Source organism: Heterodontus francisci, chromosome 4 (assembly GCF_036365525.1).
Source record: "Heterodontus francisci isolate sHetFra1 chromosome 4, sHetFra1.hap1, whole genome shotgun sequence".
NCBI lineage: Eukaryota > Metazoa > Chordata > Chondrichthyes > Heterodontiformes > Heterodontidae > Heterodontus > Heterodontus francisci.
In genome coordinates, this window is record NC_090374.1 from 57,472,983 (window position 1) to 57,485,350 (window position 12,368).

At 43.6% G+C, this 12,368-nt stretch overlaps 1 protein-coding gene across 1 annotated transcript in view; it reads left to right on the plus strand.

Moving 5' to 3' along the window:
• msh3 (mutS homolog 3 (E. coli)) overlaps window positions 1-12,368 on the plus strand; it is a 405,607-nt gene that overhangs the window by 116,615 nt on the left and 276,624 nt on the right. The window contains exons 9-11 of the mRNA XM_068029606.1: window positions 1,142-1,254; window positions 9,185-9,299; window positions 11,931-12,015. Coding sequence (XP_067885707.1) covers window positions 1,142-1,254; window positions 9,185-9,299; window positions 11,931-12,015 — 313 coding nt within the window. The remainder of the gene's footprint in view (window positions 1-1,141; window positions 1,255-9,184; window positions 9,300-11,930; window positions 12,016-12,368) is intronic.

Here is a 12,368-nt window from a genome sequence, read left to right on the forward strand (position 1 = left end):
TATGTTGAAGAGTGCTGGTTGGAGACTCCATTGTAACCCCATTTCTCTGACCTGTGCTTCCTGCTATGCAATATTTTATTAATTTCAGCCAATCATCTTCAGTTCAAGCACTATTAATAGTTTTATATTTTATTTCCTTGACTATTTTTCTTGTCAATTTTGTTCACCAATTTTCTCTCCTTGTTGACTGCTTTGTTAGATATAGTTCCAGAGATGCCAATCGCCTCTTGATACCTCATCCAACTGGCACTTATTTATGTAAATATGATAGTGATTTCACAACATCTACTCATGTGAACTTTCAGCAGCCCTCCTACAATGATATAAACTGAGAACCCTGGCTGATTTATTCCTCACTTTAGTTCATGGACGCTAGTGTCTTATCACTGTTTTGATCAAGACCAGTTATTTCAGCATAGACTAGAGAGCAAACCTGGGACCTTCGTGGTTTGGATGTCTCAGCAAATCACTGCTATCAGCAGACCCTTGATAGTTTCATATTTTCTAATAATTTATTGAATTTCTCTTTCTGTTTAGTGTCACTTTTTCAAACCTGGCTTGGGTAGGGTATTGCAGTAGACCTTATTCTCCTTTTGATTTAGATGCTGTGGAATCTAAGTGTATTACCTATCCAAGTGTTTTCTGTTTTCATGTTGAAATACCTTAGCATCCTATTTGTGTTAGAGCACTGCTTCTGGAGGTACAGATGACACCTTATTGAGGTAGTTTTGAGTTCTATGCCAATGAAGTTTCTCAGATTTCCGATACAATATACAGATATGTTTTAAAGTCATTGTTTGTTCATATTTTGTGCATGCTCAGTAATGATGAATCTTTCCCCACTGTAGAAATGTGTTGAATTCGGAACATAGGCAATATCTTATGAATTCAGATGGGTTATCAGATTGCAAAAGTGTAATTCCATTCATGGTATGGCCATGAGGCTCTTGCGGCTGGAGCATGGAATTTTGAGCCATCTTAGTTTTTCTGGGCTCTTTGGCGGAGTGTAGCCAACTTGAAACAAACCTGGTCTGTCATCAGCATTAAAATACTTGTGCTCCACCATGCAGATTTGTTATTATATAAAACCATATAATTAATTGAAAAAGGTGGTGATTATCCTTTTATTTTTCCCTTGCAGTTTACGTGACGACAGAATTCGTGTTGAGCGCATGGACAGTATCCATTTTGAGTATAGCCATGCATTCCAGTTAACCTCTGAGTTTTATGCACGTGGAGTTTCTAACATTTCAGGTACTGTACATTACACCACCTTTTAAAAAAAGTTCTTTGTGTGGCTACTGTTTGACGCAACTGTTTATGACAACATTTATTTGGCAGTGTCCGGTACATTGGTCTTCCAATATATGGGGCCTCAAAATAGGAGGACGTAGGTTTGCAATCTAAGATTTTTCACTGGTCTCGTTGAGGTCTGTCATTGAGAGTTGCAAAACAGAAAGGGTTTATTTCCACAGATACTTACTGTTACGACCAGGTGAGAAAGAGGTCTAGGGTTTCCTTTCAGCCTTTACCTGATCTTACTGTAACAGGGTTTAATTTTAAACACACTGTGTTTTTAGCTCCCCCTTGGTGAATCCTTGTTCACCACTTTCCAATTATAAGGTAGAGAAACCAGAACAAACAGGCTTTTAGGTTTAAAGAAGAAAAGTTGAAATTTATTAAACTTAAGCTCTAATTCAGTTAACGCCTATGGATACACAACGAGCCCACGCTAGCATGCATACGCGATACACACATGCAAATAGAGACAGCAAAGAGCAGAAGAAAAATAAAGTGGAAAAGTTTGAGGCAATATCTGGAGTGTTTTTGTTATGGTTCTTCGAGCTCACTGTAGAGTCCTTGATTGTAGGTAGATCTTGGTTTTCGTGGGGCCCATTATTCTTCATGAACGTTGTTTGCTGTAGGAGACTTTTCTCTTGGGGTTCATGTGTCTTTAGTGGATTCAGAGATTTATGAGAAAGAGATGGGAGCAGACAGAGTTTGAGTTCAAACTGTACAATTTTGAATACCCCAAGTTGCCAAGCAGGTTAGTCATGTGACTAACTGGTCTGACCACGTCTTGGATTGTATCACCTTAGCAGTCTCTGGAATGCTCCTCTTACACACAATACCTGGTGATCAAGGTCCATTGTGGGTTGAATGTGTCAGGGAATGGTCCTTTCTCCTTCCAATCACTGTCTGTTAATATGCAAATGTCTTTTCCAGCCACGTCTGATCTGTTTAACAAGTCCTTTCTACACTCCAGTAACAGTTTAAAGTCGGTGTTCATGACAAAATTAATGTGCCTCATTCTTGGCAGGTGGGGGCCTAGCACGACACTTACCAACAACAACTTGCATTGTTATAGTGCTTTAATGTAGTAAAACATTCCAAGGCACTTCAGAGGAGTGTTATCAAGTAAAATTTGACAACGAACTGTCTTGAGATTATTGGACACTTGACCAAAATGTTGGTCAAGAGGTTGATTTTAAGGTGTGTCTGAAGAGGAGAGAGAGGAAGAGGCAGAGGAGTTTAGGGAGGGAATTCCAGAGCTTAGGGTCTCGGCAGCTGAAAGCATGGCTGCCAATGGTGGAGTGATTTAAAATCGGGGTTGTGCAAGAGATCTGAGTGTTGCAGGACTGGAGGGCGTTACCGGGAGGGGCAAGGTCATGGAGGAATTTGAAAACAATGGTAAGAATTTTAAAATTTGCTGGACCGGGAGCGAGTACAGGGATGATGGGTGAACAGATCTTGATTTGAGTTAGGATACAGGCAGCAGAGTTTGGAATGAGGTCAAATTTTATGGAGGATGAAAGGTTGAAGGCTGGCCAGGGGAGCATTGGAATTTGATTCTACCATTGTTTCCAAGTCAGTCTGATGTGGTGTCGTAGCTGCATTTACACAAAAACGATATTATACTTTGGGCAATCAGATTTCTGAGTATACTAGAAGCTGTCTCTCGTACAGCAGCCTGCATGAAAATTAAGCCATGAGTGAATGACTACATTTGCATACATTCTCTGGTAGTCTATTTGGATTGCCTGACTCTCCATGTTCAGACTGTCATTTGTTGCTGGGCAGATCAAGATGTAGCTGATATAACTTTGATTTGCTGACACTGCACTGTACAGGTACCAGCCTCAGAGTAGTACTTATAGTATTAAATAACCCTTAACACCTGATCAGAACAGATGCATATTTGCAAAAAGATAGAATTTTGTTATTCATCATTCGTGATGCCGTCAACATACTTTCTCATTTGAGTTGTGTTCCTCGGATCTATTTTGTAAGTAAAGTAGTGCTAACGGTGTTTAGTAATGAACTATTGGTTTCAATTCTTCAAACCTCTTAATAGTAACAATAATAATGCATTTTCTAATTAGTAGTATTTAGCTTTTTGTGGTAGTGGTACAATAAATGTTAATTCATCTTTCAATAAAGAACAGTAGGGCAAATTGAGTGATCCCAGTAAGAGTGCTAACCGGGATTGTTGTGTGTGTAGTCAGTCTGAAGAACTGAATTCTGAGAACCATGTTTGTGACGAGAACTTGCGTCGGCCCCTTGCACTGCTTCGGGTTTGTGCAAGGAGGCGAACTATATTGAGGGTCACTTAATCCATAGGGCTTCAGATCACATTTAAAAGGATACAGCCAATTAAGCTAATATTAGAGGCATCAATTGTGTGGGCCTTTTGTAAAGTCTGCTACCAAAGGGAAGCATTCTGTTGAGAATGAATTGATGAGAGAGAATTGGGAGAAAGGTTTTTATCCCAGGGCCAAATATTGAGGAAAGTAGGGGGTTGTGCATAGTTAGGGAAGAGTAGAAGCAGTCAGAGGAAGCCTTGGTGATTGAAAGGTGGGCAGTCCTCGAGAGAGGGCAAAGCTGAGGATGGGCTTGTGGACTGGGTGGGAGAGTTTAAGTAAAGGGTGATACTATGAGGATTGAAGGGCATAGGGGTTGGACCCAGGGGATGCCAAATGAATCGTTTTATGATTCCAAGACCTGAGCTGCTAAAACACAAAAGTGAATATCTATAGTTGGCAGGGATGAGGAGAGGAAGGTGACAAAGATTATAATTTTAAGGATTTAAAAAAAATCTTATTTCTCAGAGGATTTGCTCCCTGTCCTTGCTCTCTAAGTTGCATTCTACTTTACTCTGCTTGTTTTTCTCCCAGTCTTTTGAATCCTGCAAGCAAATATTGCATGGAATTCAGGGGAGAGTGGTACGACTTTAATTACTTAATTCCCTGTACAGTGTTCAGTCACATTTACCCTCATCAGTGGAGGCAAGTTGTACATTTAAAACACATTGCCATTGTTTCTGGTGTTGCAGGCTGCTTACAGGATTGCAATCCATGGTTTTATTGAACCTAAATAAGTGGTATGACAGTTCGTGATAGCCTGAAGGCTTTTGTATTTTTTATATAATTTATATATATATCATAAGCAATTCTAAAAGCTGTGTATTTATCCCATGAGCTACTGGTTTGGATTTTAGCTGAGGTGCAGATAAGGGCTAACTCATTTATTTGAAGGGACCTTTTGTGCAGTATTTGTCTAGTACTGTCAGGATATTGAAACTGTAATGTATTCCCCTCCTGTAAACATTTCCATGTAATCAGTATTAAGGCTGTGTTACTATTCACGGTAGGTTCTCGAGATTGAAGAATCTAATGGTAAAATTGCATTAATGAAGATTACATTGAAATGTTTACATGAAGAGAATGGCTTGTCTGTAGTTATTACAATTTCAAAAGAGCTATAAATATTTACGTGACATGAAATCAGAGGGCTCCATTTTTCCATGAGCTTCAAAAATGACGGGACGCACGTGAGAGACTTACTCCGCGGAGCCACCGCGATATTAAATGCTCTGGCTCATTTACGTCAACAGGGTGAATGCCCCCCCTCCCTCCCCCCAAGATGATGTGGAGGGGGTGGGCGCTCTGTCCCTGGCAAGAGTATCCAGTGCCACTTTTAAAGGGCATCAAGCCCTTCCAATTCATTAAAATTTTGAAGGGTCTAGGAAGTGTAAATTAAAAATGAAAACCCTCTCTCCCCACCCACCCCCCCACCGCCGTTGACCAAACAAATTATTACTTGCACCCCCCCCCCCCCCCCCCAAAAGAAAAACTTGCCGTGCAGTTCCGACCTTTCTCCCTTCACCCACACCCCCCCCCCCCCCCAAAAGTTTATAAACTTTGAACATTAACCCTTCCCACCATCCCCTAGACCAATCAGAGAGGTTTCACCCCACTCTCTTTCCCTCCCCCCGCCCATGCCCCAGCCCTGAAAACTTACCTCCTCCCCTCTCCCCACCATTGTCCTGAAGGCGCGGTAGTCCAGGCAACCGGCCAGAATATGGCAGCGGGATGGCTGATGGGAGCAAATAGGTAATTAATTCATTAATTAACATATTTAAATCCTGCTCTTGTTGCTGAGTGGCAGGGGGGGTGGACTGCCATGAGGCCTCGCCGCCGCTGGTAATATGGGGCGGGGCCTTCCTGGCGTTGAGGCCCATGGCGGGCTTCTCCCGGATGCATTTTCTGGGCCTCCCCCGCCATGGCCCCCAACGCTTCTCTGAGAGCTCAAATAGCTGAAGATTAATAGAAGACAGCATCTATCGGGCAGTCTTTTTTTCCCTACCCTCCTTTCCCCCCCCTTTCTCTTTTCCCCACACCCCCATCCTTCTGCAGAATGATTGAGGTTCAAACCAATATGTTTTCTGATGTAAATTCTTTTGCTGACTGGGCTGGCAAGTTGACTATGCAGACCATAGTAAACCTCGCGCTAACTTCAAATCAAAAAGAACTATACTCATGTTTTGAAAAACAAATTGATCTGTGGTTTTTCAGATGAGGAATCAAGCCCAAATACAGTCTTGAGTGAATGTTGGATTGGCATAAATGTTGTTTCTGATCATGCCCCTGAGAAGCACCTTGGGTTGTTTTCCTATGTTAAAGATACGATGTAAATGCAAACTGTTGTTGTTGAAAAAGTTTTTAGGACGTTATGCATGAAGGATAAGCCAAGTTTGAATTGTGGAAGTCTGTGGATTTTACTTGATAACATTAGGGAATCTTTCCCTTAGAAGACAGTAGCTTAAGAAAAGTGCATAAGGAGCTCAGTGGTCTGGGGGAAGAATGGGGAGTGATGGGCTGAATGGTCTTTTCTCATTTCATACGTGGAAAGAGAAGCAGAGTTAACGTTTCGGGTCAGTGACCCTTCGGAACCCGTCATGGAAGATAGCATCATCAGAGCAGATGCGTCGGAGCCGGAGAAACTGGGAGAATGGAATGGAGTCCTTACAGGAGGTATGGTGTGAAGAAGTGTAGTCGAGGTAGCTGTGGGAGTCAGTGGGCTTATAATTGATATTAGTAGACAGCCTATCCCCAGAGATGGAGACAGAGAAGGCGAGGAAGGGAAGTGTCAGAGATGGACCATGTAAAGGTGAGAGAAGGGTGGAAATTGGAAGCAAAGTTGATAAAGTTTTCCAGTTCGGGGCGGGAGCAGGGAACGGCACCAATACAGTCATCAATGTACAGGAAAAAGAGTTGGGGGAGGGGGCCTGAGTAGGACTGGAACAAAGAATGCTCGACATTATCCCACAAAAAGACCGGCATAACTAGGACCCATGCGGGTACCCATAGCAACACCTTTTACTTGAAGGAAGTGAGTGGAGTTGAAGGACAAGTTGTTCAATGTGAGAACAAGTTCAACCAGGTGGAGGAGGGTGGTGGTGGATTGGGCCTCTGTTCAAGGAAGAAGCGGAGAGCCCTCAAACCGTCCTGGTGGGGGATGGAGGTGCAGAGCGATTGGACGTCCATGGTGAAGAGGAGGCGGTTGGGACCAGGAAACTGGAAATCGTCAAAATGACGTAGGGCGTCAGAAGACTCACGGATGCAGGTGGGAAGAGACTGGACCAGTGGAGAAAAGATAGAGTCAAGATAGGAAGAAATAAGTTCAGTGGGGCAGGAGCAGGCTGACATGATGGGTCTGCCAGGACAGTCCCGTTTGTGGATTTTGGGAAGGAGATACAAGCGGGCTGTCCGGGGTTGCGGGACTGAGGTTGTAGAGGGAAGATCTCCAGAGGAGATGAGGTCAGTGACAGTCCTTTGGACAATGGCTTGATGTTCGGTGGTGGGGTCATGGTCCAGAGGGAGGTAGGAAGAAGTGTCTGAGTTGGCGTTGAGCTTCTGCAAGGTAGAGGTCGGTACGCCATACAACAACAGCACCACCCTTGTCTGCAGGTTTGATGACCATGTCGGGGTTAGACCTGAGAGAACGGAGTGCCTCAAGTTCAGAGGGGGACAGGTTAGAGTGAGTGAGGGGGGCAGAGAAATTGAGATGACCAATGTCTCGCCGACAGTTTTCAATGAAGAGATCAAGAGCGGGTAAGAGGCCAGGGGGAGGGGTCCAGGTAGAGGGCGAATGCTGGAGGCGGGTGAATGGGTCTGCTGGTCGGGGGGAGGACTCCTGGTCAAAGAAGTGAGCCCGGAGGCGACTGAAGAAGAGCTCAACGTCATGCTGTGCGCGGAATTCATTGAAGTGGGGGCGTAAGGGGATAAAACTGAGACCTTTGCTGAGTACAGAACGTTCAGCATCCGAGAGGGGGAAGTCACAGGGTATAGTGAATACAAGGCAAGGGGTCCGATCAGAAGGGGTGGGGTCAGAGGGAAGTGAAGCGGAAGGAGGATCTGGAGGAGCATTCGTCCCCATCAGCTGCTGGAGCTTGCGTCCCTTGACATCTGAAAGGAAGAAAAAAAGTTTTTTGTTAATGCGTTGGATGAGACGAAAGATGAAATGAAACTGCGGAGTAGAACAGCTTTAAGATAAGGTGAGGCGGTGCTGCTGGAGAGAGAGGTCCAGTGTGTGCATGTGGCGGCGCATAGCACTGAGTGTGGATCTCAGGATGCGGCGAGAGTAGCAGTCCGAGGAACGTTGTATTTCTCGGAGATACCTGTAGTCCTGGGTGGATTCAAAACATGATGGGTGAAACTGCAGCTGGAATCCACGTGGAATAAGTCGGATCTGGGGACAATCACTGAGGAAGGAGAGGTGGCTGTGAAAACGAGTTTTGGTAGACACTTTATCGAACACCAGGAGGGAAATAGAAAGCAATACGGTGAACAATGTAAAAGCGACAAATGAAAATTCCGTCGGAGAGAAGAGCAGAACTTCTTCAAGGCAGGCATTCACTGGCAGAGAAGTGGCAGTGAATTAAACACTAAAATAAAAGCAAAATACTGCGGATGCTGGTCACTGTCCTGAAACATTAACTCTGCTTCTCTTTCCATAGATGCTGCCAGACCTGCTGAGTATTTCCAGCATTTAGTTTAGTTTAGTTTAGAGATACAGCACTGAAACAGGCCCTTCGGCCCACCGAGTCTGTGCCGACCATCAACCACCCATTTATACTAATGCTACACTAATCCCATATTCCTACCACGTCCCCACCTGTCCCTATATTTCCCTACCACCTACCTACACTAGGGGCAATTGCTAATGGCCAATTTACCTATCAACCTGCAAGTTTTTGGCATGTGGGAGGAAACCAGAGCACCCGGAGGAAACCCACGCAAACACAGGGAGAACTTGCAAACTCCACACAGGCAGTACCCAGAATTGAACCCGGGTCGCTGGAGCTGTGAGGCTGCGGTGCTAACCACTGTGCCACCCATATTCTTGTTTTTATTTCAGATTTCCAGCATCCGCAGTATTTTGCTTTTATTTTCTCATTTCATGCTTTCGTGTGTGTATTCAAGTATCCTTCAGCGAATAAATGACTTATTACGGACCAGTTCAATACCTTCTGTTGCTACACTCACCTCTCCCTTTGAGAGAGCAACACTAGTTGTTGACTTCTTTTAGGTCTCTGCTACTTTATAAACACTTGAGGGAGGCGGAGGGAGAGGTGAATATATGATTTGTTCTGTCAGTTTTTTCTTTGCTCAAAGATGTTTAAAAATGAATTGAAGCAGAGAGCTGGCTGGAGATCTTTTAGTTTTGAATCTATCTCCGAAGCAGTAACAATGAAGAATCCTTTTTAATTACTGTGTCTTCTTGATCTGCTTCAGTAGCTTTTGAGAAGTTTGTTTACGCAAGGCTGCTGCTGCAGTTGCTCTCCAGCTTTATGTTGTGTTTTTATGCAGTTGTCCTGAAGAACCTACTTTTTGTTTTGTAGAATCACAACAGTTGTCCATAATATTAAATTTGGAGATACCGGTCGTTTCATGTCTGGCAGCAGTCATCAAGTATCTATCCGAATTCAAACTGGAGAAAGTCCTATACAATCTGAGGTGAGGTCATGAAGTTATGGATGTTTTAATTTTCTTCAGTTTCACAGCAACATTTGAGCACATTGCACTCAGGTCATGTTGCATAAAAGCCAGGAGAAAATCCCCCTAATGGCTCAGTAGTTAAGTGTCCTGATTGTTTATGACCCATCCATACCGACCAGGAAAGTTCCAACTTTGATCCTGGGCTGGACTGAGTCAGGTGATTTTAAGGCTGCTGCAATTGGTTTCTACACTTCTGAGGTAGGGAGTGGGTAAAATCAGCCTGTGTAAACAGTCCTGTTGGCTAGCCACTGATTCCTGCTGCAGAGTGTGTGTGTGTGTGCGCGCCTGTGTAAACAGTCCTGTTGGCTAGCCACTGATTCCTGCTGCAGAGTGTGTGTGTGTGTGCGCGCCTGTGTAAACAGTCCTGTTGGCTAGCCACTGATTCCTGCTGCAGAGTGTGTGCGTGTGTGCGCGCCTGTGTAAACAGTCCTATTGGCTATCCAGTGATTCCTGCAGCAGAGTGTGTGCGCGCGCCAGTTGAGGACAAAATCAGGTTTGTCAACAATGACTGGCTTACGCATGAAGAATTTTCAGTTGGCCGCTTGGGAGAGGATGTGGCGAGCTACCGATCGTCGTGGAATTCTGTAGCTATCCTCATCCTCTATTTCCAGGAGAACGTGTGTTGGGACCCTCAGAATAGGTGCCTTATGGTCCAGTGGTTTTATTTTTTTGAAAGAATCTGAATTGGTGTAAATCAATGTATTTCATAAGGTTGGTAGAAGATTGCAGTTTATGATTTCCACTGAGTTGGGGAAAGTGATCTTGTTGGTATGTTTTGGAGTTTTACTCTGCTGCTAACAGCCACCTGGCAAACCTCATTCAAGTAGTGGCATCACAACACTAACCTTGTTTGTTAACCAGTGTTATTTAATATCTGCTTTTAAAACCAGGAGATACAAATTGGATTTTCAATCATTGTGTGGTAGAATGCAACCTTAATCCTGGAAATTTTAAGTTATTCTTTTGCACTAAATTATCGATGTAAGTAACACCACAAATTGGGAACTTAGTTTAAAAAAGATTATCAGATGGTTTGAATTAAGGAGCTTTGACTATCGATCACTATGGTGCAGCAGTTTCTTTAATGAAAATAGTGAATGTGCTGAAAGCTCTAAGCCAAGTAATAATTCTGTCCAAATTTAAATGCCTTGTGACATTTTAATATGTGAAAGGTCCTATATAAATACAAATTGTTGTTGATCTTCAGATTCTTTTTTCCAGGGTGAAAGCACTGTAGATGAGTTGGTTTCGCAGAAATCTTGATGGTTGGAGTTGTGCACAACACTTCTGGACTGCTAATGTTTTTGACAATTTAAAAACTGTCCTGATTTCTCATTTAAAAAAGAAAAAGTTGCTAATCTGTGATCTTAACATTGAATGGTCTGACTGGCATGGCTTGGCTCATTACTATTTATTTATTTAGTGATACAGCACTGAAACAGGCCCTTCGGCCCACCGAGTCTGTGTCGACCATCAACCGCCCATTTATACTAATCCTACACTAACCCCATATTCCTACCACATCCCCACCTTCCTATACTAGGGGCAATTTATAATGGCCAATTTACCTATCAACCTGCAAATCTTTGGCTGTGGGAGGAAACCGGAGCACCCGGCGAAAATCCACGCGGTCACAGGGAGAACTTGCAAACTCCGCAGAGGCAGTACCCAGAATCGAACCCGGGTCGCTGGAGCTGTGAGGCTGCAGTGCTAAAACCACTGTGCCGCCTCTGTGGCACTATTGCCAGCTGAGTATTGTTTGGACTCTCCAAGTTGCCTGAAGTGTGGTGGTGAGGGTGGCCCAGGAGGGTGTAATCTTGCAGTACACGCTATAATAAAAGCCAGTATGTATGAAAGATAATTTGAAACTCTGCAAGCAGTATTTTAATGACTAGTTGGGCAAGCAGTGAGAAGCTTGACAGCACAGGAGCTGAATTGTTTTAGTTGTTGAGTCGTGTGGTTTTAGCTGATGAACTCCAGCAGAAACCCAGGTGCACGCTTGCAGTGCTTTTGAGATTTTACTCTGCTCACCTGCTGTTAAACTGTCCTGACTTTGGTAAGTTGGAAGGAAGAGCATGCACTCCATACTGGGCAAGCAAAAATACACAACTTGTGTAGATTTCTCGGCAGCTTTGCTTGGGGGCTTTTAAAACTATTGCTGGGGTTCTCTGTGTGCCAGACTTGGACACTTGGTTGACTGAAAACAAGTGTCTGAGGGAATAAAAACAGAAAATTTTGGAAATTACGGTAGATGGACAGTATCTGAGGAGAAAGCATAAGCTAATATTTTGATAGGACTCCTGAGTCCCCCCTGAAGTTCCTAATCCGTCTTTCAGTTTCAAATGCTGCCAACCCACTGTATCTTTCCAGCATTTATTGTTTTTGTTTTAGGTATTGTGATTTCTTTTCTACTGATGGGAAAAGGGATGCACTGTAAGGTCAAAGGAAAAGTACTTGCAAAAAAAACCAAAGGCACTGATGGTTACACTGCAAGGATTTGATCAGATAACTGAGAAATGATGGATGTATTTGTGTTTTTCTTGGTGTGTACAGTAATTATGTAAGCACTTTTTTTTAAACCTTCTCCAGCAAATTGAGCAAATTCTCTGAAGATTCCACATGCATGTCAATCAACGGAACAACCTTGAAGAACTTGGAAATTTTACAAAACCAGGTATGAGTAAAGAGTCAAATGAAATGACAAATTACATCCGATAACTATTTTCCTGCTGCAGCAACGAGTGGGCTGCCCCTACTGGCTAATTTGCCGATGAGCCAGTGAATGGATTTTCTATTGGTTTGATCCCTAAGGGCAGTTAGGAATGGTGGGGGGGGGGGCATGTTTAAACTAATTTGGCAGGGGAATGGGATACAGAGTGGAGGTCCAGTAGGGGGTGATGCACAGCCAAATATAGAAGAGAAATTAAGTCAGTCTGGAAGGCAGAGCACATGTAGACCTATTAAGGCACAAGCGAATAAGGCAAGGCTGGATGGCATCTATTTTAATGCAGGAAGTTTTACAAGTAA